The sequence below is a fragment of the Odontesthes bonariensis genome, chromosome 10 (assembly GCF_027942865.1).
Source record: "Odontesthes bonariensis isolate fOdoBon6 chromosome 10, fOdoBon6.hap1, whole genome shotgun sequence".
Lineage (NCBI taxonomy): Eukaryota > Metazoa > Chordata > Actinopteri > Atheriniformes > Atherinopsidae > Odontesthes > Odontesthes bonariensis.
The window spans coordinates 38070044-38097912 of NC_134515.1; the positions used below are offsets into that span (position 1 = coordinate 38070044).

At 41.1% G+C, this 27869-nt stretch overlaps 1 protein-coding gene across 1 annotated transcript in view; it reads right to left on the minus strand.

The window, feature by feature from the left end:
- mfn2 (mitofusin 2) overlaps nt 1-15549 on the minus strand; it is a 38797-nt gene extending 23248 nt beyond the window's left edge. The window contains exons 1-8 of the mRNA XM_075475411.1: nt 15229-15549; nt 9139-9320; nt 7495-7630; nt 5381-5543; nt 5171-5295; nt 4010-4118; nt 1073-1180; nt 805-958 (exon numbers count right to left, since the gene is read on the minus strand). Of these exons, the coding sequence (XP_075331526.1) occupies nt 805-958; nt 1073-1180; nt 4010-4118; nt 5171-5295; nt 5381-5543; nt 7495-7630; nt 9139-9316 (973 nt within the window). The 5' untranslated portion in view covers nt 9317-9320; nt 15229-15549. The remainder of the gene's footprint in view (nt 1-804; nt 959-1072; nt 1181-4009; nt 4119-5170; nt 5296-5380; nt 5544-7494; nt 7631-9138; nt 9321-15228) is intronic.
- Between the last annotated feature and the right edge of the window lie 12320 nt (nt 15550-27869).

A 27869-nucleotide genomic window follows, 5' to 3' on the forward strand; every position in this document is an offset into this window, starting at 1 on the left:
AGCGTGCTGGTCTGGGCAAAAGGTGGAAGGAGGGTGAGATGACCTGGGCGAGAGACGGCAGAAGGCAGAAGGCAGGAGAACCCCAAACCTACCGGAGAAGACGGCGATCGTCCCCTGCGTACCGGCTAGTGAGCCTTGAGTACTGAATGAAAAGGTTAACTTCCACGAAGTGGTCTGTGTGTGTGTTGGGGAGAACCCACAGTGGCACTAATCCTGCCACATGGCAGTTTCAAGCTAGCTACAACGAGGGTAGGTTCACTTCCTGTTTTCAAAACAAAAGCACCAATTGTATCGTAATGGCTTTCCCTATGATAAAAGGCAACTGGTATTTTATTTTGTGAAAATAACCGGAAGTGCGTTGCTCACTGCGGCTAGCTTTAGTAGCGCCGAATTCGTGGGAACAAAATTGTAAACAGACGGTATTTTGTCAGGTTTTCAACACGTTGGGGATCTAAACGACTACTTTCTCGCCTGAAAATGTTTCAAATGTTGCTAAAGTTTACAGAGTTTAGAGCTTAAGAGAAATCAGCTTCAGGCCGGTTGATTTCGGCTCGGGCAGGAGCGAAATGCATTGTGGGTAAACGCTCTGCATACTGTCTGATAGATGACTATGCCATTTGCAAGTATGTAGTATGTTGTATGCGGTTTCGAACACAGCCACTGAGATTCAAAACTACATCCATGTATTGTACATCATGGAAACAATTGTGCTGAATTCAAAGCCTTTTGTGGTGTCACATTTCAAACCATCTTCAACTCTTATTTCATGACCTTTTTAAGATTCCACATAGACTACGAGCCCACCTGCTTCAGGCATTCCCTGGGCCTTCTGCACACGAGCCTGAAGGACCTCTTTGGCAGAGACAAAGAAGATGCGGTCGCTGGCCTGCGCTCGGTCCACCACACCCAACTCATCCACCAGGAAATTGGTGCAGCGGTCCATATGCTGTCTGCGGACCTGATACAACAGATCAAAGGAAACATGTGGGTGAGGGATGAAGTTTCAAAGAGCTGCCAACCCTTTTTAACAGAAAAGGAGAAGATCTAACTGAACTGTGCAAAGCAAACTGACCTCCTCCATATATTCAGGCTCCGAGGCTGAAGCATCCCAGCGGTTGTTGAGGATGAAAATGTTGGGACTGGAGAGACGCTCATTCACCTTGTGAAAGAAGGACTTCTCCTGCAAGAGGACAAAATTGACAACTTTTTAAAAAGGTTTTAAAAAATTTTAAAAAGTCTACTGGGCCAAAGGGGGGCAAGTGCATGCGTGCCAGGGCCAACAGCCTCCCTGTTGTCACTTTGGGGCTTGAGCAGGGCTCCCTTGAGGCTGGCAGCCAGTACAAGGTACAGTACAGGCTCACTCTGGCATGAAGCTGCATCAAATGTGGCGTTTCTCTGAGAGAGGACAGAGAGAGCTGGGGCCTCATGTACAAAGCGTGCGTACGCACAAAATAGTGGCGTACGCACCTTTTCACGTCAACGATCAGATGTATCAAGAACGAAAAGACCGTGGAAATGTGCGGTGACTCACGCCAGCTTCAGGGCTGGCGTACGCACTTTTCTACAGCTGTTGATTCTTTGGCAACACCTAAGGTGATGTTGGGAAACTGTTATAATAAATAAATGTGAAAACAATTTGTCCTCAGACAGTGATGTGCACATCTGAGACACATGAACAATTAATACTGATAAACAATTAATACACCCATGTGTCTCCATTTACACGAGTGGATATAAAAGCAGCGCAAAGTGGTGCAATGCATACCATTAAAAACAATGGCTGCTTTAGCAGTATTAGAAGACTTTGCAAATGGTGCAATTCGAAGAGAGCGTGTGTTCAGAGACAGAGAGGATTTGCTGGCACATGGTGGCGACTGACTCATTAGCCGTTTTGAGGGAAATCCTCCTGAACTGTGTGCAGAGCTGCGGCCGCCGTTGGAGCGCAACACAGCGAGGAGCCATGCGCTGCCTGTGCTCACAGGTGATGTGCACACTGGGGTTCCAACCGGAGCATTCCAGGGGCAGGTCGCCAACCGATTGGGACTGTGCCAGCCGAGCCATGCCAGCCGTGTGGGACAGAATTATCCGCATCTGAGCCACGTATATCAAATCCCCAACAGGCCAACATTAAAGCTCAATTTGAAGCGAGAGCCGGTTTTGTAATCGGGGCTATCGACTGCGCACACATTGCTATAAAAGCGCCATCACATGATGAATTTGTATGTTAACAGGAAACATTTTCATTCATATATGATGCGTAAATGCAATTAACCAACATTGTGGCGAGGTGGCCTGGTTCAACGCACGATTTATACATTCTGAGTAACAGCATCGTTGGGAACAGACTACAGGGTGGCACTGTGCGTGATGGGTGGCTTCTTGGTGAGTAACTTTATTCTTGTAATGGTCCTAATATTATTCCCGTGACGCGCATTGAGTATGTGCGCCCCCAGTTTCTATCCCGTCTTCACAGCATCATTATTATATTATATATATTAGTCGGTGGTTAAAGTTAGTTTCTTGCTGTTTTTTGCTGGTTAAACTTCAGGTTAAGATCTTTCTAACAAGCCCCTGATCGTCTCTGTGGGCAAATGTTAATAACCCCGTGTGTAAAGTGTGAAATGTCTCAATCAGCCTCACCTTTCCCCCGGCGCACTTCTGCACGTTACTGTATGAACACGTTGTTGTGAGTTACACAAAAACATGGGTATTTAGCTTGGGGGTGTTATAAATTGGTTTTATTCTTAGACTTCAGGATAATCAGAGTCACCCACATGAGCTCCCACCACCCCATGAGAGAGCAGTGTCACCCATTGTTGCGCCGACTCTCAAAACAGAGTCGGTCACCGCCCCCACCCGCCTGTTTTGGCCACACTGCAGTGGTGGGCAGCCAGTCTCCGCTTCACATCCACCTTAATGTCGGACAACTTCTTCTTCACCTCTGCTTGTGAGGCTTCTCAGACCCCACAGCATTGACAGCCTCAGGCTCTCCCACCCACTCCTCTTGTGTTTGCTGCTTATGCCGGAGGACAGCGTGCCAAAGAACACATTTTAGCAGGCCTTCACTTCAGAAAGTAGCACCGACATCTCGCTTTCCGTGAAGTTCTTTTTTCCCGACTTATTCATTCTTTTTTCTTTATTTTCTGATCGTACACAGAGGGGAATCGCAGGTGCAGGGCTCATTTAAACATGATTTGCAAATTAAAGTAGGGGCGTGGACAGGGAGGAGTCGGGTGCTCCGACATGTGCGCTCAATTCCACGTTGATTGGGATGTACAAACGAAATGTGCTTGGATACATGCGTGCGCACAGATTCATACATCCGACGTTGGAGGGCATTTGGGTTTGAGCGTACGCCATGTTTCAGTAGGAAATCCACGCAAGTCTTTGTACATGAGGACCCTGGTGTTTCAGAAACAAGACAATCAGCAGCTCACCACCTGCTGTTTCTTTCTTCTACATCACCCTCTACTGGTTGTCTGAGGATAATGTACAACATCAGATCCACAGTTTCCTCTTTAATGACCCCATGATCAGCAGAGACGGCCCGGGCTTCCATGTCTCTGCCACAGTATTCACTCGGAGTTCCTCTTGTTAGCCGAGCAGTGAAACGTTTCTAAGTCTGCCTGAGGTCTGCGTCGGGCTAACTGAGTTCTACGGGTTCTGACACCTTTGTTATGATATCTGCCTTGTATCGTGCTCAGCAGCGCTGCTCCATGTGCTCATGTGGTAGCTTTACTGTGACCCGTGTTCACATCCACCTGTATTTAAACAGCTTCATGACCAGCTTGTCTGAGGTTTGGAACTTTGCTGTGAGCAGCAGTTCCATCTTTACATTTACCTTACCTTACCATTTACCTTGGTTAAAACCAAAGCTCAAATAAACAGAACCAAATCCCATCTGAATTGCATCAGCATTTACAGTGCTGCAGCTTATTCCAGCTTCATCTTTTATACAACCATTCATTTGGTCCTGGATAAAACGCACAGCTGTTTGTTTGTGTCTCACCGTCTGCATCAGGGTAGATTCAGAATTTGCCACCAGAACAAACACGTCAGCATCCAGGCAGAACTTATCGATCCAGCTGTCCAGTTCAGTGGTAACATCGATACCTGGACTGGAGAGGAGAACAGGAAGAGCACAGTATGCATCATCATCTAATGAGCAAGGCAGCTGTTAAACAAGAGATGATCTAAATGTCCTGTTCTCCTTCTATACTAAGTGTAAACACAGGGGCAGCAGGGGCTCAAGCCTGATTTATACCTCTTAATTGCCCTTGCGCTAATGGCTCGAGACGTTTATGCTTCATTTGGGACAGTAGGTGGAGCAGCGGGTTTTTTCAATGACAAGCCTACTACGATGAAAGAAAATTCACCGCCAGGACCTCTTCGGCAAGTCTCTCTTCGAGTGGATTCATGCTGCTTCTTCTTCGCTTTCTACCTTGGCGTTTGAAAACAGCAGTCTTTTATTAGGGGGTGAAACCGGAAGATGAACACGCCGCCGGATGTGATGTAGATAGTGGCTTGCGCTCGCGTCTAGTTTAGAAAATTGAGGTGACACACGCAAGGGGGGGCTATGCAACCGCGCAAGGGCTTGCGTTGCGTCTTGCGCCACCGCCCATAAATTGGGCTTCAGGAGGAAGGGCAGTGGTTGGATGCCGGCTTCCCCACGGCACTCGCTGAGCTGGGACACTGAATCCCAGGTTTCCTCTGATGCATTCATCTGCGTGTGTGGGTGTGAGACAGGAAAACAACTGTGGAGCCTGTCAGAGTGCAGGGACATTATTTATTAGACGTGCATTATGAGTGTGTGCTGGGCGCCCCGTAGCTCTGCTGGCTGAGCAGTGTCCCATGCACCAAGGCTGCAGTTCCCTTAACTGCACATCTGCCCCTCCTCTCTGCCCCCTTTCCTGTTCACCTACTTTCAAATAAAGGCCACAAGCACCCAAAATACCTTTTTTTTTTTTTTTTTTTTTTTTTAAATCAGAGCGTGCGCACATGGAAGATTGTGGTGGAAAAGTGCTTCCAGCATTCAAGCAGACTGGAAGTGCACATTTACAGCTGAGGTCAAAATTAGATCAATGCTTTTTTAATAAAAAGTTTTATTTCGGATGCTTTACCATTTAACATGTCAGCAACAAGCTGTAAATAGGTAGGACTCGGCTCTCACCTGTCCACCAGCACCAGATCATCTCTGAGCAGAGCACACTTGGCTTTAGGCCACATGACACACACCAGGCTCCCAGCATCCAGGTCCTCATCTTGGTGCAGAGCATGGGCCAGCTGGTTCACTGTCTGATCACACACATTATGGTGTCAGCTGGGTTCACACACACAGCAACACTGCTGAAGCTGGGAGGACATCCTCTCCTGTACTAACCTTTATGCTTTTCTTCTCTTCAGAGCCGTCTGTGAGCAGGAAGGCATCATTGCCATCTGTGCCCTCCACCCTCAGAAAGCAGTTGGTGGTGTGTCCTATCCCAGATGGCAGCACTTTGTCACATAGCATGGCGTTGATCACTGTGCTCTTTCCATTACTGGTCCTGTGGAACAACAAACATGGCAGCAGTTGTTAGTCAGTTCAACCTGCTAAAACATGCTTCAGCTTGATCTGTAATGCAAACAGATACTTTAGGACAACAGAATATGGATTTTAAAGCAAAAACTCCCAACAAAACCCATTTTCATTTCCATTAATTTCAGATAAATTGTCTGCGATTGGTGAAGAACAGAAAAAGTGAAGGGAAGTCACATTGCTGGGTTAGGGTTAGCAGCCTCTGTTATCGGACTTGCTCCTGTGGTTACCTTCTGTTCTGTTTGGATAAAGTCTGTAAAACTTGTCTGATGGAAAAGGAAAGATGTGGAGAGGTTAAAACCAAGGCCAAAAGCCAAGAAACTGACTTGCACTGCCATGGGAAAACCCCACCGATCAAAAAGCTGGACTGGATCACAAACCCTCTACCTGGGCACACATCGGGAACTATGCTTTTGGACCGAACATAATCACTTTGTGAGTGTCTAAAATCTACTAATCCCAGGAAGCTCCTGAAGAGTTATGCTGTGATCTACAAATGTATATATATAAACAAATATAGATTTGTATATATTTGTATATAATATATACAAATAAGTCTTGAGTCCACAGATCTCAAATGTAATGGCAGAACATTTCATAGTTTAGGACCTAGAACACACCAGACCCACCAACAGGTTCTGGTCAGAGGGCTTCACTTCCCTATACCAGCCTTATATGTTCCACCTGAACATAAGCCCTCTGGTGTTCAATATTCACTAAAAACCACTTGATATATGAGGCAGATTACCGGCTGTCCCACAGTGATGTAAGGGTGTCTGTGTGTGCAGAGACTGACAGAACTCACAGAATCTACAGCACTACAAACCACAGCTGCTCATCACTGACTGTGTTAAGGCCTCGGTATGCTTCTCCGTAACTATCCGCCAATCCGACTCCGTGGTCCCTCAGAGGCTATAAACCTTTCAAAGTTCTCCGTCGGGATGTCGGATACCCAAGGCAGTTCCCCTCCCGATCAGTAGGCGGCGCTACGTTAGACGACCTAATCTGCTGACGTCTACGGTGAAAGTGGTTGATTGATGATTCACCTTCCGGCTCCGTTCCACTCCTCACAGTGAACGATGGCGACCGAGAGAGAAAGACTGTTGTTGGAGTTGGAGCTTATTGATATTGAAATGCAAATAATTTTAATAAATAATAAATGTTGACCGGCACACAGTAAACTCTTTCAAAGATGGCGGTGTTGTTGTTCTGAGAGGAAGGAGCTAAACCGGAAAAGTGATTCCGGAAATGATGTTGTTAGCCGACCAATCACAACCCTTGCGGTCTCCGCAAGTCTCCGTCTCCTCGACGGATAGAAACGAATGTTGGCCGACGCACGCAAGCGACGGAGAGCGTCTCCGGGAGGGTCTCCATCGACGGAGGCGACCATAAATCAGGCTTTACTCTGAGCTAAGGCAGCACTTTTCCTGAGTTCACCTACAATCTCCTGACAGGTAAGTAGGGCGGAGCCCTCATAGATGACCAATCATGCTTTAGACCACGGTTCGTAACGCCCAACTTATTAACACACACCTGAGAGGAAAAAAGGCTGAAAAAAGTAATAACGTGGAAACAAATATAAAGTCGGTAAAAAATAAATAGATGGAAAAATGGAAATTGACATATTTAATCATTCATTTTCTCATATTGATTTATTTAGTAAGAGCTCAGTTCAGTAATAGAGGGGAGGAACAGTACAGCATTAAAATCAAAATGTCTGCTTGTTATTTCCCAAAACTGAGAGCGTACTCCGATTATGACGTGCATGTGAACATGTGAACACTGACCTCATCGGGTCAGATAGAAAAGTGTTGAAATGAAATAGTGGTAAATAATATATATTAAATATCAGTTCTGCTTTGTACAAAGCAAAATGCTCAGATGAAAATACAGAAAGTTGTAAAATGCTAGAACTTTACCTCCCAAAGAAAACCACCTTCATGTGTCGGCGGGCGAGCACTTCTCCGATCCCTGCCACCTTGGCCAGGTAACCCTGGACCTCCTGGACTTGCTCCTCGGTGGTGACTGGGTCCAACTCTTCATTTTTGTAAGTATCTACAATATTGAGGTAATCACACAGTCATATTCTCATACCTGGGGTACCTGTTACCTGGCCATGTATCAGCATGCATCATTTGTGGTTGGGCTGGGCAGTATACAGATGTTCATCCTGATAGAATCTATTTCCCCTGGAAAATTGTCCATGTAAATGTCCTTTGTCATGGTGTTGCCCCACCTACACCTTTCCCTGTGTAGACCGTGCAGACCGAAGTGCAGAGCGAGCAGTCCCCTGCTTCCGAGCAGCAAATACCGTAACAGGCGCGGCAGGTGGCAGTCGGCAGCAGGCAGTGATACGAAGGGAGAGAAAATAGGGCCAAGCGATTGTGAGGTCTGACTTTTTCCTGGAGAACGATTTTGTGATGCAAATGTATTATATTATTATGTATACATATTGTTTTGAGAAGCAAAACGCTTTATTTTTTAAACCCCAGCCAACTAGCCGGACTACCTTCATCAACGCCAAAACGAGGCTGGAACTCTGCTCACAGGACGCAGCAGGGGGTAAGAAGATGTTCAGAAATGATGCTGCTGATATGGGATGTTATACAGCTTCATGTCAGAAGAGGCGAACTGTATCTTTAACTTTGACAAGGGAACACTAGCAGAGTCATTACACTAGAGATGATTAAGACGCTATACAGATCTTTACGCCAATTCACAGCCCAACTAATTAACATAACCAGGCTCTAAAATTTGATAAGCCTCAATGACCAAAATTATTTTTTATCAATTTTCATAAAAATTGTTTATGAACACATTATTTCATCCCAAACAGAAGCACCATTTCCTCCTTTTATATACCCCCATCCCATCTGCCCTAAACCTAAGGCCACAGGACCCTAACCCTAATCCTAGGGGTTAATACACGCAGCATGACCAGCCAGATCACGACATGAGCGTGCACCTCCCTGGTCTCTACACCAAACTCCACGGCGAGACCACTGATGAAATACTCCAAACCTAACCCCAGCCCCATTTGCTTTCACCGCCATGGATGCTGGCTTACTAGTATGTTTGATATGTGGCAATAAATTCAAAGATTATTCTTTTCATTTATAATCTGCAATAAATGCAAAGAGTAAAAAAAAAAAAAAAAAAAATTGAATCACGCTTTCAAGAAGTGGATCAAGTGTCCAAACTCAACTACTGATGCTTTAATTTCACTTTAGATCTTTCAAAGTTCTTATTCTGTTTGATTAGAGAAGGCCTGCATAGTTCTGTGTGAAATTTATTTCAAAGACCTGCACATCAAAGTGCTTTATGTTATCTCTGGTGCTTTATGATCAAATGTCAGTATTGTATTACTATAATTTCATAAACTGCGTTACCTTTTTTTAAGGGTCAATAGGTTTTGAAAATCAGGGTTGCACACCCAAAGCTAGGGGAACCACTGCCTAAACTAATTTGGCACCAAATTTGGACTACAGAAATGGTTCAGTAAGAAAGCATGGACATTGTTGTTTGTGGTGATGTAAAGTGGCCTGTGTCACTGATAGGCATACCTTCCAGAAAGGATGTACTCTCCTTGATGTAGGCTCCCAATTGTTCAAATATTCCATTAATCTTCTTCTTTGCTGTGACGAAATGCTTAAGCGGGGATGCGTTCACTTCTGCCATCATTCTCTTTTCCTTCTTGCAGTGAAATGGTACGGGGTTGGGTCGGGAGAAAACCAGAGACATGGCCCTGCACAGAGGACGAAACATGAGCGAGTCCATTAAAAGCCTGTCTGGCGAGTGTCACTGGCATCCACACATTTACAGTAAAGGTAATGCAAATGGATCATCTCATTCAAATACCTAAGAGATAAATGGGCCTCATGCAAGAACATTTTCGTATTTTTATTCTAAATTTCTCTCACGTTTTTCGTAAGAAGGTCTCGTACGAACACGCCACATCAGATTCAACAAACGCTCTTAACTTCGGAAAAAGTGTGTAAACGACCTGCGTAAATGATGAATCACACTCGTGCGTATCTAAATTCACGTGCACGAGGATAGTAAATTTGTATACTGCACGCCCAAAATGATACCATATAAGGCTGTGCTTCCTCTCTCCTGTGCCAGGAAGTGTTGAGTGTTGAGTCATGAGAATGACATCAAGGCACAAAAAGAACAACTTTAGTGGCTCTGAGACTGAAGTTCTGCTTTCAGAGATCCAGAAAGGAAAATCTGTCATTTTTAGCAGTGTCAGCAGTGGAATTATGGGACCTGCTAAAGTGAAGAAATGGGAAGCAATTAGGAGTGCTGTTAATACCATGTCACCGAAATAAAAAAAGAAATGGTTTGATATGAAAATGGCTTAAAAAAAACATCTCGCCATGGGCAGGGGATCGATGACTGCAACTAAAGCCGTGCAATCACTTGTTGCCTCATCATGATGGCTCTTTGATGGGACGGTCCATGAGGGGGGTCTTCTGGCACCACACCTTCTGGTCTGCCTGGGCTGGTTCAGGTGGAGACCCTCGTTCATGGCAATATTGCGCCATGAACGAGGTATGGAGACACACCCACCTGGCCTTCAGCTCAGTGTGCTCCACAACAGCACGGGTGCTTTGATGCGTATATGTGTGCAGTCTATTGCTCCAATTATGTTTGGCAGTCCAGCCACGGCATGAAAGTCCCTCTTAATCTGTACTTGTTGGACAGCGGTGTATGGGAATCTGAAGCACCATGGGTGATAAACTGAGAGCTTTGATGACCAAGGGGAGCGCACGACTCACAGAGGACTGGGACACCCCCGATCTGTCTCCAATCTCCCTCTGAAAGGTTCCAGTGGCCAAAAATCCAAGGGTGGTGAGGACCTGGACGTGTGTGGAATTGGGTTTGATCGGCGTGTTTCTCTCTGGAGTTGTGGCTCTAACAAGCTGCATATTTGCAGCAGCACAGTGCTTGGGGATCTTAATCGCGATGTCAGCCATTCGTCTGTCTCCGCAGGATATCTACACGGTCTCTTCCAAGAGCCTGACGCACTAAGGCATCCAAAAGTTGCAAGACAGCCGCTGGTTACACTTCTCGTTATATACAGATTCAAATGAACCTTCAATTAGTGCACAATTTAAGTCAAACAGAATAATGTCAGCATCATTATGGGGTATAATGTATATATTTATTTATGATTGTTTCATTGTAATTAAATGTACAATCCATTAGTCAAGCAAACTTGATTGGAATAACAGCGGACTGTTTTAGGAAACTCCTACAACAGCTCTGGATCACTCGTAAATTCTGTTCGTCCCTGAAAGAAAACGTAAAATACGAAAAGATTGGTGAATGTGCAAATTATCTTAAATCACTCGTACGGACGACTTAAGAACAAATCTGTGCGTACGAACGGTTGTTGCATGAGGCCCAATGTCTTAAAGTATGTTCTCCCAATCAAAAGACATGTGGCCATTAGTGATGGAGCAGCATCTGAAGTTGTCCAGAAAGTTCTGGTCAGTGTGAGACTTCGGCTCAGTGTGAAACTTTGGCTCAGAGTGAGACTTCGGCTCAGTGTGAAACTTCGGCTCAGTGTGAAACTTCGGCTCAGAGTGAGACTTCGGCTCAGTGTGAGACTTCGGCTCAGTGTGAGACTTCGGCTCAGTGTGAGACTTCGGCTCAGAGTGAGACTTCGGCTCAGTGTGAAACTTCGGCTCAGAGTGAGACTTCGGCTCAGTGTGAAACTTCGGCTCAGAGTGAGACTTCGGCTCAGAGTGAGACTTCGGCTCAGTGTGAAACTTCGGCTCAGTGTGAAACTTCGGCTCAGAGTGAGACTTCGGCTCAGAGTGAGACTTCGGCTCAGTGTGAAACTTCGGCTCAGAGTGAGACTTCGGCTCAGTGTGAAACTTCGGCTCAGAGTGAGACTTCGGCTCAGTGTGAGACTTCGGCTCAGTGTGAGACTTCGGCTCAGAGTGAGACTTCGGCTCAGTGTGAAACTTCGGCTCAGAGTGAGACTTCGGCTCAGTGTGAGACTTCGGCTCAGTGTGAAACTTCGGCTCAGTGTGAAACTTCGGCTCAGTGTGAAACTTCGGCTCAGAGTGAGACTTCGGCTCAGTGTGAGACTTCGGCTCAGTGTGAGACTTCGGCTCAGTGTGAGACTTCGGCTCAGTGTGAGACTTCGGCTCAGAGTGAGACTTCGGCTCAGAGTGAGACTTCGGCTCAGTGTGAGACTTCGGCTCAGTGTGAGACTTCGGCTCAGTGTGAGACTTTGGCTCAGAGTGAGACTTCGGCTCAGTGTGAGACTTCGGCTCAGTGTGTTCTGTGAACCAAAGAATTACCGTCAGAAGTGCACCGACGTCTGGGCGCTCACAAAGCAACAAGTTCCAACCATTCAGAGACAGCAAAGAGACAGCAGAGAGGCAGCAGAGAGGCAGCAGAGAGGCAGCAGAGAGGCAGCGGAGAGGCAGCGGAGACGCAGCGGAGAGGCAGCAGAGAGACAGCAGAGAGGCAGCAGAGAGGCAGCGGAGAGGCAGCGGAGACGCAGCGGAGAGGCAGCAGAGAGACAGCAGAGAGGCAGCGGAGAGACAGCGGAGAGGCAGCGGAGAGGCAGCGGAGAGGCAGCAGAGAGGCAGCAGAGAGACAGCAGAGAGACAGCAGAGAGGCAGCGGAGAGACAGCGGAGAGGCAGCGGAGAGGCAGCAGAGAGGCAGCGGAGAGGCAGCAGAGAGGCAGCGGAGAGGCAGCAGAGAGGCAGCAGAGAGGCAGCAGAGAGGCAGCGGAGAGGCAGCGGAGAGGCAGCGGAGAGGCAGCGGAGACGCAGCGGAGAGGCAGCAGAGAGACAGCGGAGAGGCAGCGGAGAGACAGCGGAGAGGCAGCGGAGAGGCAGCAGAGAGGCAGCGGAGAGGCAGCAGAGAGGCAGCGGAGAGGCAGCAGAGAGGCAGCAGAGAGGCAGCAGAGAGGCAGCGGAGAGGCAGCAGAGAGGCAGCAGAGAGGCAGCAGAGAGGCAGCAGAGAGGCAGCGGAGAGGCAGCAGAGAGGCAGCAGAGAGGCATAGAAGGGCAATAACCCACGGGTCAAGGCACACACTAGTTATTAATTATATATATATATATATATATATATACACACACACACACACACAGTGGTGTGAAAAAGTGTCGTGCGATTGGACAAAATGCGGAAATGCACAACAATCAATGCAGCGTTATCAAAATTGTTCTTGAGTTGACGCAAAGCCATTGGTGTAATGATCAAAATGTCCAGATGATGACACCAGTTTTTGACTGCCACCTATGTCAGTTCTGTTCATCACATAATTACAAAAATCACACAGAATGTCCATTAGAATGTATAGATTCAGAATCCATAAAAAAACCGTAAAAACTTATTTTTACCATGTGGGAGCCAACGCATGGGCAGTAAAAACGTAGTTTTACGTGACTTGGGAGTCAATGTGTTAAGGGGAAATCTACATGGCCCTGTGTGAAAGTGACCACCCCCCCCCCCCCTTTAAATAGGAGCTGCCTGACAAAGTGGAGCAGACCCAAAGATCCTGAAAAATGGCCTCGTACACGCGTCTGTGCTGTCTGTTGGTGTCCTCAGGGAGGCTACTTTTTACTTTTTTAAATGGCTCTTTATGAATGAATTGGACTATCCTGTTTGGAATATCATGGTATCACAATGAATTGGACTCATATCTAATTGGCTTGTATCTTTGAAGTGCCCTGAGATGACATTTATAGGGATTTGAAACTATATAAATGAAATTGAATTGAACTGATTTGGATTAATAAAAGCAGAGTTATTGGTTAAAACACACAGTGAGTGGGACAGTCTTCACAGGTGTAAAATAGAGAAATGATAGGTTAGTGCTGGATTTGAGAGTATTAAATGTTGCAGGTACCAAACCAGGATGCCAAACCCTCACGCTCTCCTGACCAAGGTGCCAGCAGATGTTCAAGTTTTACAGTGTGTTCCATCTCCATTTTGAATGTTTCTGCATATTTTTAAAGATCTGATGTCTGACAACACAACCATGACTCTGTGGCATGCTAAGAAAAAGTTAGCAGCACAAGGCTAGCCTAAAAAATTTAAATATTATATAATTAAAATAAATAATTCTAATCTGTGTGTAAGAGCGGTTGTTGCATCATGTGATGGTGTAAGCAGCTCTGATGTCACATGAAGTGTTCCTGATTCAGCTGGAGCAGAAAAACTGAATGCTGATCCTGAAGTGTCTGTGGACGGCTCAGCATCACCAAACACAGCCACTGGTGGCAGTGTTAAGGAGAATTTAGGACTAAGTAACAAGTGAGAATCAAGCAGATTATGCTGAAATTTGATCTAAACTCTCTGAGCTGAATTAAGAGAGGACAGACAATCTTTATCCTAAACAGGTTAATCAGTTAGTGCTGTTTCCAAAATAAGATCTGAGCACAAACATTTGTGTCCTGCAGCAGAGAGCAGCACAGGAGCAGAAACTGTTCAGCAGAACGAACTCACACACCAGACTAAGATGGTGCAACTAGTAACCATGCTTTACTAAAACTGGGGAAAGTCTTGTGTCTTCTTCTGTTTGCTCTGGTTGGGTCTCTGTGTTCTCTGGATGGGTTGAAGGTTTTACACAGTAATAGAAGCTTACATATATTGCCATTGTTCTTGGCTGAAGCTCTTCAAATACTCATCACTTTGTAGTGTTTTATGTTTTATATTAAATTTTCCATTCAGTTTAGTTTTATTTATATAGCGCCAAATTACAAACAAATGTAATCTAAAAACATGCTGGCTCTTCAGCTCTTTCTTTGCTGGTGAGGAAGAAGACCACCACACTGAAATGGACCACCAGAACTTCTCACTGTCACAGTTTTGCAGCGGTTTGGAGAAAACAAGCTGTCCAACTAAAGCTCGGTTTATTTATCTGTTGACAGTCTTCTGGGATGACAGTGATGAAGAGGAGCCCACGGTGCATGTCCACCTGCCCTGTCGGGGGGGGGGGGGGGGGGGGGAGAGAACCCCCCTGCTGTTGTGCTGCCGCTTTAGTCTGTGGGAGGCTGGCTGTGTGGGCCTCAACTATCAGCCATGATGGCCTGAGCGCCCCTCACCCCGGCCACCTGATGTCCAGCAGCTCTCCTCTTTATCATTTCTTACTGATGGTGGAAGGTGCTCTCTTCTCATTACCTCCATCACCATTGCTATTATTCATTCTATTTGTGATATTATCATCACCGGGCTGTGCTTCATGTCCCACTCATGAGGACTACCTCTTAATACAACTCAACCTTTCTATTTTTGAGGGTACAGTTTATTTGAGTGATCTGCTCCTGGTGCAAAGCAACAGGGGGCAGTTCTGAGGTGGTCTCCATGGCCTCAGGGCTCATGGCTCAGGGTCCACCACCCAGCGGTCGCCTTTCACACACTTTTAAGGGTACTTTCGCTGTGCACGTCAACACCAACAGAACCAGGACCCCGGCCGTGGCCCGGGCCCCTGCGGGGCATGAAGCAGGCTAACCTCGCAGTGTCCCACAGGCACCGGCTGTCTTCTGATTTCCGGTCACTCGCTGGAACTTTCTTAATGTTAGTCGACAATAACGTCGTTAATGGCGACAAAGCCGCGGTCCACTTCCAGCTAAGCCGTGCTCCCATTCAGGCCCATTTCACACAGTTTTCAGGGACTCACCGTGGATGAGTCGTTGCTTACGAACAGTCCTCCTGCATCCTGGTTACTCGGCTGTTGAAGTCTTTCCCACCAAGGTGAGTGCGCAGCCGGGTGTCAGCCCGTATTCCGTCTGTCTCTCTGTCGAACCAAGGGCCGTCGTTAAAAGCCTCAGACAGGGGGGCACTCTGCCGTTGTCTCTATCTGACAGGGTGGCTTTATGGGAATCCAAACGTTACCGACTGTAATCCATATTGGACCAACAAGACATTTCTATGATAACGATTATCTTGACATTTCCGCCTTCTCTCTCCTCTGTGGCTGGGATGGCGCGCTGCTGCCCCCTTCCGTCGAGGAGGACCTTCCCTTGAATTGATTTCCCTGTCCTCGCGTGAGGAGGGCAGCACTCCACGCGGAGCGAGAGCGAGTCGAGACGACAATCACGTATGAAATGGAGACTGCCCCTGTCCCTAAGTCCATCCCCAGGTTGGTGGGGACATGTCTCATTTTAAATGTTTCTCTTGTAGTTTGGGATTTCTAACCAACCATCTTACCTTACATACCTATTTGAAATCTTACATGCCTATCTGAAATCTTACATGCCTATCTGAAATCTTACATACCTATTTGAAATCTTACATGCCTATCTGAAATCTTACATACCTATTTGAAATCTTACATGCCTATCTGAAATATTACATACCTGTCTGAAATCTTACATACCTGTCTGAAATCTTACATACCTATTTGAAATCTTACAGACCTGTCTGAAATATTACATACCTATCTGAAATCTTACATACCTATCTGAAATCTTACATACCTGTCTGAAATCTTACATACCTGTCTGAAATCTTACATGCCTATCTGAAATCTTACATACCTGTCTGAAATCTTACATAAATATCTGAAATCTTACAGGCCTATCTGAAATATTACATACCTATCTGAAATCTTACATGCCTATCTGAAATATTACATACCTATCTGAAATATTACATGCCTATCTGAAATCTTACATGCCTATCTGAAATCTTACATACCTATTTGAAATCTTACATGCCTATCTGAAATCTTACATACCTATTTGAAATCTTACATGCCTATCTGAAATATTACATACCTATCTGAAATCTTACATACCTGTCTGAAATCTTACATACCTGTCTGAAATCTTACATGCCTATCTGAAATCTTACATACCTGTCTAAAATCTTACATACCTATCTGAAATCTTACAGGCCTATCTGAAATATTACATACCTATCTGAAATCTTACATACCTATTTGAAATCTTACATGCCTATCTGAAATCTTACATACCTATTTGAAATCTTACATGCCTTCTGAAATCTTACATACCTGTCTGAAATCTTACATACCTGTCTGAAATTTTACATACCTGTCTGAAATCTTACAGGCCTATCTGAAATATTACATACCTGTCTGAAATCTTACATACCTGTCTGAAATCTTACATGCCTTCTGAAATCGTACATGCCTATCTGAAATTGTACATACCTGTCTGAAATCTTACATGCCTTCTGAAATCTTACAGGCCTATCTGAAATCTTACATACCTATCTGAAATCTTACATGTCTATCTGAAATCTTACATGCCTATCTGAAATCTTACATACCTATCTGAAATCTTACATACCTATTTGAAATCTTACATGCCTTCTGAAATCTTACATACCTGTCTGAAATCTTACATACCTGTCTGAAATCTTACAGGCCTATCTGAAATATTACATACCTGTCTGAAATCTTACATGCCTTCTGAAATCGTACATGCCTATCTGAAATCGTACATACCTGTCTGAAATCTTACATACCTGTCTGAAATCTTACATGCCTTCTGAAATCTTACATGTCTATCTGAAATCTTACAGACCTGTCTGAAATCTTACATGCCTATCTGAAATCTTACATACCTATCTGAAATCTTACAAGCCTTCTGAAATCTTATATACCTGTCTGAAATCTTACATACCTGTCTGAAATCTTACATACCTATCTGAAATCTTACATACCTATCTGAAATCTTACATACCTATCTGAAATCTTACATGTCTATCTGAAATCTTACATACCTGTCTGAAATCTTACATGTCTATCTGAAATCTTACATGCCTATCTGAAATCTTACATACCTATCTGAAATCTTACATGTCTATCTGAAATCTTACAGGCCTATCTGAAATCTTACATACCTGTCTGAAATCTTACATGCCTTCTGAAATCTTACATGTCTATCTGAAATCTTACATGCCTATCTGAAATCTTACATACCTATTTGAAATCTTACATACCTATTTGAAATCTTACATGCCTTCTGAAATCTTACATACCTGTCTGAAATCTTACAGGCCTATCTGAAATATTACATACCTGTCTGAAATCTTACATGCCTTCTGAAATCGTACATGCCTATCTGAAATCGTACATACCTGTCTGAAATCTTACATACCTGTCTGAAATCTTACATGCCTTCTGAAATCTTACATGTCTATCTGAAATCTTACAGACCTGTCTGAAATCTTACATGCCTATCTGAAATCTTACATACCTATCTGAAATCTTACATGCCTTCTGAAATCTTATATACCTGTCTGAAATCTTACAGGCCATCTGAAATCTTACATACCTGTCTGAAATCTTACATGCCTTCTGAAATCTTACAGGTCTATCTGAAATCTTACATACCTGTCTGAAATCTTATATGCCTATCTGAAATCTTACGGTCTGTCTGAAATCTTACATACCTGTCTGAAATCTTATATGCCTATCTGAAATCTTACGGTCTGTCTGAAATCTTACAGGCCTATCTGAAATCTTACATGCCTTCTGAAATCTTACTTGCCTATCTGAAATATTATATACCTGTCTGAAATCTTACATACCTGTCTGAAATCTTACATGTCTATCTGAAATCTTACAGACCTGTCTGAAATCTTACAAGCCTTCTGAAATCTTACATGCCTTCTGAAATCTTACATACCTGTCTGAAATCTTACATGCCTTCTGAAATCTTACATGCCTTCTGAAATCTTACATACCTGTCTGAAATCTTACATACCTGTCTGAAATCTTACAGGCCTATCTGAAATCTTACAGGCCTATCTGAAATCTTACATACCTATCTGAAATCTTAAATGCCTATCTGAAATCTTACATACCTGTCTGAAATCTTACATACCTGTCTGAAATCTTACATGCCTATCTGAAATCTTACATACCTGTCTGAAATCTTACATACCTATCTGAAATCTTACAGGCCTATCTGAAATATTACATACCTATCTGAAATCTTACATACCTATTTGAAATCTTACATGCCTATCTGAAATCTTACATGCCTATCTGAAATCTTACATGCCTATCTGAAATCTTACATACCTATTTGAAATCTTACATGCCTTCTGAAATCTTACATACCTGTCTGAAATATTACATACCTATCTGAAATCTTACATGCCTATCTGAAATATTACATACCTATCTGAAATATTACATGCCTATCTGAAATCTTACATGCCTATCTGAAATCTTACATACCTATTTGAAATCTTACATGCCTATCTGAAATCTTACATACCTATTTGAAATCTTACATGCCTATCTGAAATATTACATACCTATCTGAAATCTTACATACCTGTCTGAAATCTTACATACCTGTCTGAAATCTTACATGCCTATCTGAAATCTTACATACCTGTCTAAAATCTTACATACCTATCTGAAATCTTACAGGCCTATCTGAAATATTACATACCTATCTGAAATCTTACATACCTATTTGAAATCTTACATGCCTATCTGAAATCTTACATACCTATTTGAAATCTTACATGCCTTCTGAAATCTTACATACCTGTCTGAAATCTTACATACCTGTCTGAAATTTTACATACCTGTCTGAAATCTTACAGGCCTATCTGAAATATTACATACCTGTCTGAAATCTTACATACCTGTCTGAAATCTTACATGCCTTCTGAAATCGTACATGCCTATCTGAAATTGTACATACCTGTCTGAAATCTTACATGCCTTCTGAAATCTTACAGGCCTATCTGAAATCTTACATACCTATCTGAAATCTTACATGTCTATCTGAAATCTTACATGCCTATCTGAAATCTTACATACCTATCTGAAATCTTACATACCTATTTGAAATCTTACATGCCTTCTGAAATCTTACATACCTGTCTGAAATCTTACATACCTGTCTGAAATCTTACATGTCTATCTGAAATATTACATACCTGTCTGAAATCTTACATGCCTTCTGAAATCGTACATACCTGTCTGAAATCTTACATACCTGTCTGAAATCTTACATGCCTTCTGAAATCTTACATGTCTATCTGAAATCTTACAGACCTGTCTGAAATCTTACATGCCTATCTGAAATCTTACATACCTATCTGAAATCTTACAAGCCTTCTGAAATCTTATATACCTGTCTGAAATCTTACATACCTGTCTGAAATCTTACATGCCTTCTGAAATCTTACAGGCCTATCTGAAATCTTACATACCTATCTGAAATCTTACATACCTATCTGAAATCTTACATACCTATCTGAAATCTTACATGTCTATCTGAAATCTTACATACCTGTCTGAAATCTTACATGTCTATCTGAAATCTTACATGCCTATCTGAAATCTTACATACCTATCTGAAATCTTACATGTCTATCTGAAATCTTACAGGCCTATCTGAAATCTTACATACCTGTCTGAAATCTTACATGCCTTCTGAAATCTTACATGTCTATCTGAAATCTTACATGCCTATCTGAAATCTTACATACCTATTTGAAATCTTACATACCTATTTGAAATCTTACATGCCTTCTGAAATCTTACATACCTGTCTGAAATCTTACAGGCCTATCTGAAATATTACATACCTGTCTGAAATCTTACATGCCTTCTGAAATCGTACATGCCTATCTGAAATCGTACATACCTGTCTGAAATCTTACATACCTGTCTGAAATCTTACATGCCTTCTGAAATCTTACATGTCTATCTGAAATCTTACAGACCTGTCTGAAATCTTACATGCCTATCTGAAATCTTACATACCTATCTGAAATCTTACATGCCTTCTGAAATCTTATATACCTGTCTGAAATCTTACAGGCCTATCTGAAATCTTACATACCTGTCTGAAATCTTACATGCCTTCTGAAATCTTACAGGTCTATCTGAAATCTTACATACCTGTCTGAAATCTTATATGCCTATCTGAAATCTTACGGTCTGTCTGAAATCTTACATACCTGTCTGAAATCTTATATGCCTATCTGAAATCTTACGGTCTGTCTGAAATCTTACAGGCCTATCTGAAATCTTACATGCCTTCTGAAATCTTACTTGCCTATCTGAAATATTATATACCTGTCTGAAATCTTACATACCTGTCTGAAATCTTACATGTCTATCTGAAGTCTTACAGACCTGTCTGAAATCTTACATGCCTTCTGAAATCTTACATGCCTTCTGAAATCTTACATACCTGTCTGAAATCTTACATGCCTTCTGAAATCTTACATGCCTTCTGAAATCTTACATACCTGTCTGAAATCTTACAGGCCTATCTGAAATCTTACATACCTATCTGAAATCTTAAATGCCTATCTGAAATCTTACATACCTGTCTGAAATCTTACATACCTGTCTGAAATCTTACATGCCTATCTGAAATCTTACATACCTGTCTGAAATCTTACATACCTATCTGAAATCTTACAGGCCTATCTGAAATATTACATACCTATCTGAAATCTTACATACCTATTTGAAATCTTACATGCCTATCTGAAATCTTACATGCCTATCTGAAATCTTACATGCCTATCTGAAATCTTACATACCTATTTGAAATCTTACATGCCTTCTGAAATCTTACATACCTGTCTGAAATCTTACATACCTGTCTGAAATCTTACAGGCCTATCTGAAATCTTACATACCTGTCTGAAATCTTACATACCTATCTGAAATCTTACATGTCTATCTGAAATCTTACATGTCTATCTGAAATCTTACATGCCTTCTGAAATCTAATATACCTGTCTGAAATCTTACATACCTGTCTGAAATCTTACATACCTGTCTGAAATCTTACAGGCCTATCTGAAATCTTACATACCTGTCTGAAATCTTACATGCCTTCTGAAATCTTACAGGCCTATCTGAAATCTTACATACCTATCTGAAATCTTACATACCTATCTGAAATCTTACATGTCTATCTGAAATCTTACATGTCTATCTGAAATCTTACATACCTGTCTGAAATCTTACATACCTTCTGAAATCTTACAGGCCTATCTGAAATCTTACATACCTATCTGAAATCTTACATGCCTTCTGAAATCTTATATACCTGTCTGAAATCTTACATACCTGTCTGAAATCTTACATGCCAGTCTGAAATGTTACAGGTCTATCTGAAATCTTACATACCTGTCTGAAATCTTACATGTCTATCTGAAATCTTACGGTCTGTCTGAAATCTTACATACCTATCTGAAATCTTATATGCCTATCTGAAATCTTACGGTCTGTCTGAAATCTTACAGGCCTATCTGAAATCTTATATGCCTATCTGAAATATTATATGCCTGTCTGAAATCTTACATACCTGTCTGAAATCTTACATGTCTATCTGAAATCTTACAGACCTGTCTGAAATCTTACATGCCTTCTGAAATCTTACATGCCTTCTGAAATCTTACATACCTGTCTGAAATCTTACATGCCTTCTGAAATCTTACATGCCTTCTGAAATCTTACATACCTGTCTGAAATCTTACATACCTGTCTGAAATCTTACAGGCCTATCTGAAATCTTACAGGCCTATCTGAAATCTTACATGCCTATCTGAAATCTTATATGCCTATCTGAAATCTTACATACCTGTCTGAAATCTTACATACCTGTCTGAAATCTTACATGCCTATCTGAAATCTTACATACCTGTCTGAAATCTTACATACCTATCTGAAATCTTACAGGCCTATCTGAAATATTACATACCTATCTGAAATCTTACATACCTATTTGAAATCTTACATGCCTATCTGAAATCTTACATGCCTATCTGAAATCTTACATGCCTATCTGAAATCGTACATACCTGTCTGAAATCTTACATACCTGTCTGAAATCTTACATGCCTTCTGAAATCTTACATGTCTATCTGAAATCTTACAGACCTGTCTGAAATCTTACATGCCTATCTGAAATCTTACATACCTATCTGAAATCTTACAAGCCTTCTGAAATCTTATATACCTGTCTGAAATCTTACATACCTGTCTGAAATCTTACATGCCTTCTGAAATCTTACAGGCCTATCTGAAATCTTACATACCTATCTGAAATCTTACATACCTATCTGAAATCTTACATGTCTATCTGAAATCTTACATACCTGTCTGAAATCTTACATGTCTATCTGAAATCTTACATGCCTATCTGAAATCTTACATACCTATCTGAAATCTTACATGTCTATCTGAAATCTTACAGGCCTATCTGAAATCTTACATACCTGTCTGAAATCTTACATGCCTTCTGAAATCTTACATGTCTATCTGAAATCTTACATGCCTATCTGAAATCTTACATACCTATTTGAAATCTTACATACCTATTTGAAATCTTACATGCCTTCTGAAATCTTACATACCTGTCTGAAATCTTACAGGCCTATCTGAAATATTACATACCTGTCTGAAATCTTACATGCCTTCTGAAATCGTACATGCCTATCTGAAATCGTACATACCTGTCTGAAATCTTACATACCTGTCTGAAATCTTACATGCCTTCTGAAATCTTACATGTCTATCTGAAATCTTACAGACCTGTCTGAAATCTTACATGCCTATCTGAAATCTTACATACCTATCTGAAATCTTACATGCCTTCTGAAATCTTATATACCTGTCTGAAATCTTACAGGCCTATCTGAAATCTTACATACCTGTCTGAAATCTTATATGCCTATCTGAAATCTTACGGTCTGTCTGAAATCTTACAGGCCTATCTGAAATCTTACATGCCTTCTGAAATCTTACTTGCCTATCTGAAATATTATATACCTGTCTGAAATCTTACATACCTGTCTGAAATCTTACATGTCTATCTGAAATCTTACAGACCTGTCTGAAATCTTACAAGCCTTCTGAAATCTTACATGCCTTCTGAAATCTTACATACCTGTCTGAAATCTTACATGCCTTCTGAAATCTTACATGCCTTCTGAAATCTTACATACCTGTCTGAAATCTTACATACCTGTCTGAAATCTTACAGGCCTATCTGAAATCTTACAGGCCTATCTGAAATCTTACATACCTATCTTACATCTTAAATGCCTATCTGAAATCTTACATACCTGTCTGAAATCTTACATACCTGTCTGAAATCTTACATGCCTATCTGAAATCTTACATACCTGTCTGAAATCTTACATACCTATCTGAAATCTTACAGGCCTATCTGAAATATTACATACCTATCTGAAATCTTACATACCTATTTGAAATCTTACATGCCTATCTGAAATCTTACATGCCTATCTGAAATCTTACATGCCTATCTGAAATCTTACATACCTATTTGAAATCTTACATGCCTTCTGAAATCTTACATACCTGTCTGAAATATTACATACCTATCTGAAATCTTACATGCCTATCTGAAATATTACATACCTATCTGAAATATTACATGCCTATCTGAAATCTTACATGCCTATCTGAAATCTTACATACCTATTTGAAATCTTACATGCCTATCTGAAATCTTACATACCTATTTGAAATCTTACATGCCTATCTGAAATATTACATACCTATCTGAAATCTTACATACCTGTCTGAAATCTTACATACCTGTCTGAAATCTTACATGCCTATCTGAAATCTTACATACCTGTCTAAAATCTTACATACCTATCTGAAATCTTACAGGCCTATCTGAAATATTACATACCTATCTGAAATCTTACATACCTATTTGAAATCTTACATGCCTATCTGAAATCTTACATACCTATTTGAAATCTTACATGCCTTCTGAAATCTTACATACCTGTCTGAAATCTTACATACCTGTCTGAAATTTTACATACCTGTCTGAAATCTTACAGGCCTATCTAAAATATTACATACCTGTCTGAAATCTTACATACCTGTCTGAAATCTTACATGCCTTCTGAAATCGTACATGCCTATCTGAAATTGTACATACCTGTCTGAAATCTTACATGCCTTCTGAAATCTTACAGGCCTATCTGAAATCTTACATACCTATCTGAAATCTTACATGTCTATCTGAAATCTTACATGCCTATCTGAAATCTTACATACCTATCTGAAATCTTACATACCTGTCTGAAATCTTACATGCCTTCTGAAATCTTACATGTCTATCTGAAATCTTACAGACCTGTCTGAAATCTTACATGCCTATCTGAAATCTTACATACCTATCTGAAATCTTACAAGCCTTCTGAAATCTTATATACCTGTCTGAAATCTTACATACCTGTCTGAAATCTTACATGCCTTCTGAAATCTTACAGGCCTATCTGAAATCTTACATACCTATCTGAAATCTTACATACCTATCTGAAATCTTACATACCTATCTGAAATCTTACATGTCTATCTGAAATCTTACATGTCTATCTGAAATCTTACATGCCTATCTGAAATCTTACATACCTATCTGAAATCTTACATGTCTATCTGAAATCTTACAGGCCTATCTGAAATCTTACATACCTGTCTGAAATCTTACATGCCTTCTGAAATCTTACATGTCTATCTGAAATCTTACATGCCTATCTGAAATCTTACATACCTATTTGAAATCTTACATACCTATTTGAAATCTTACATGCCTTCTGAAATCTTACATGCCTTCTGAAATCTTACATACCTGTCTGAAATCTTACAGGCCTATCTGAAATATTACATACCTGTCTGAAATCTTACATGCCTTCTGAAATCGTACATGCCTATCTGAAATCGTACATACCTGTCTGAAATCTTACATACCTGTCTGAAATCTTACATGCCTTCTGAAATCTTACATGTCTATCTGAAATCTTACAGACCTGTCTGAAATCTTACATGCCTATCTGAAATCTTACATACCTATCTGAAATCTTACATGCCTTCTGAAATCTTATATACCTGTCTGAAATCTTACAGGCCTATCTGAAATCTTACATACCTGTCTGAAATCTTACATGCCTTCTGAAATCTTACAGGTCTATCTGAAATCTTACATACCTGTCTGAAATCTTATATGCCTATCTGAAATCTTACGGTCTGTCTGAAATCTTACATACCTGTCTGAAATCTTATATGCCTATCTGAAATCTTACGGTCTGTCTGAAATCTTACAGGCCTATCTGAAATCTTACATGCCTTCTGAAATCTTACTTGCCTATCTGAAATATTATATACCTGTCTGAAATCTTACATACCTGTCTGAAATCTTACATGTCTATCTGAAGTCTTACAGACCTGTCTGAAATCTTACATGCCTTCTGAAATCTTACATGCCTTCTGAAATCTTACATACCTGTCTGAAATCTTACATGCCTTCTGAAATCTTACATGCCTTCTGAAATCTTACATACCTGTCTGAAATCTTACATACCTGTCTGAAATCTTACAGGCCTATCTGAAATCTTACATACCTATCTGAAATCTTAAATGCCTATCTGAAATCTTACATACCTGTCTGAAATCTTACATACCTGTCTGAAATCTTACATGCCTATCTGAAATCTTACATACCTGTCTGAAATCTTACATACCTATCTGAAATCTTACAGGCCTATCTGAAATATTACATACCTATCTGAAATCTTACATACCTATTTGAAATCTTACATGCCTATCTGAAATCTTACATGCCTATCTGAAATCTTACATGCCTATCTGAAATCTTACATACCTATTTGAAATCTTACATGCCTTCTGAAATCTTACATACCTGTCTGAAATCTTACATACCTGTCTGAAATCTTACAGGCCTATCTGAAATCTTACATACCTGTCTGAAATCTTACATGCCTTCTGAAATCGTACATGCCTATCTGAAATCGTACATACCTGTTTGAAATCTTACATACCTGTCTGAAATCTTACATGCCTTCTGAAATCTTACATGTCTATCTGAAATCTTACAGACCTGTCTGAAATCTTACATGCCTATCTGAAATCTTACATACCTATCTGAAATCTTACAGGCCTATCTGAAATCTTACATACCTGTCTGAAATCTTACATGCCTTCTGAAATCTTACATACCTGTCTGAAATCTTACAGGCCTATCTGAAATCTTACATACCTGTCTGAAATCTTACATGCCTTCTGAAATCTTACAGGCCTATCTGAAATCTTACATACCTATCTGAAATCTTACATACCTATCTGAAATCTTACATGTCTATCTGAAATCTTACATGTCTATCTGAAATCTTACATGCCTTCTGAAATCTAATATACCTGTCTGAAATCTTACATACCTGTCTGAAATCTTACATACCTGTCTGAAATCTTACAGGCCTATCTGAAATCTTACATACCTGTCTGAAATCTTACATGCCTTCTGAAATCTTACAGGCCTATCTGAAATCTTACATACCTACCTGAAATCTTACATACCTATCTGAAATCTTACATGTCTATCTGAAATCTTACATGTCTATCTGAAATCTTACATACCTGTCTGAAATCTTACATACCTTCTGAAATCTTACAGGCCTATCTGAAATCTTACATACCTATCTGAAATCTTACATACCTATCTGAAATCTTACATGCCTTCTGAAATCTTATATACCTGTCTGAAATCTTACATACCTGTCTGAAATCTTACATGCCAGTCTGAAATGTTACAGGTCTATCTGAAATCTTACATACCTGTCTGAAATCTTACGGTCTGTCTGAAATCTTACATACCTATCTGAAATCTTATATGCCTATCTGAAATCTTACGGTCTGTCTGAAATCTTACAGGCCTATCTGAAATCTTATATGCCTATCTGAAATATTATATGCCTGTCTGAAATCTTACATACCTGTCTAAAATCTTACATTTCTATCTGAAATCTTACAGACCTGTCTGAAATCTTACATGCCTTCTGAAATCTTACATGCCTTCTGAAATCTTACATGCCTTCTGAAATCTTACATACCTGTCTGAAATCTTACATGCCTTCTGAAATCTTACATGCCTTCTGAAATCTTACATACCTGTCTGAAATCTTACATACCTGTCTGAAATCTTACAGGCCTATCTGAAATCTTACAGGCCTATCTGAAATCTTACATACCTATCTGAAATCTTATATGCCTATCTGAAATCTTACATACCTGTCTGAAATCTTACATACCTATCTGAAATCTTACAGGCCTATCTGAAATCTTACATACCTATCTGAAATCTTACAGGCCTATCTGAAATATTACATACCTATCTGAAATCTTACATACCTATTTGAAATCTTACATGCCTATCTGAAATCTTACATGCCTATCTGAAATCTTACATGCCTATCTGAAATCTTACATACCTATCTGAAATCTTACATGTCTATCTG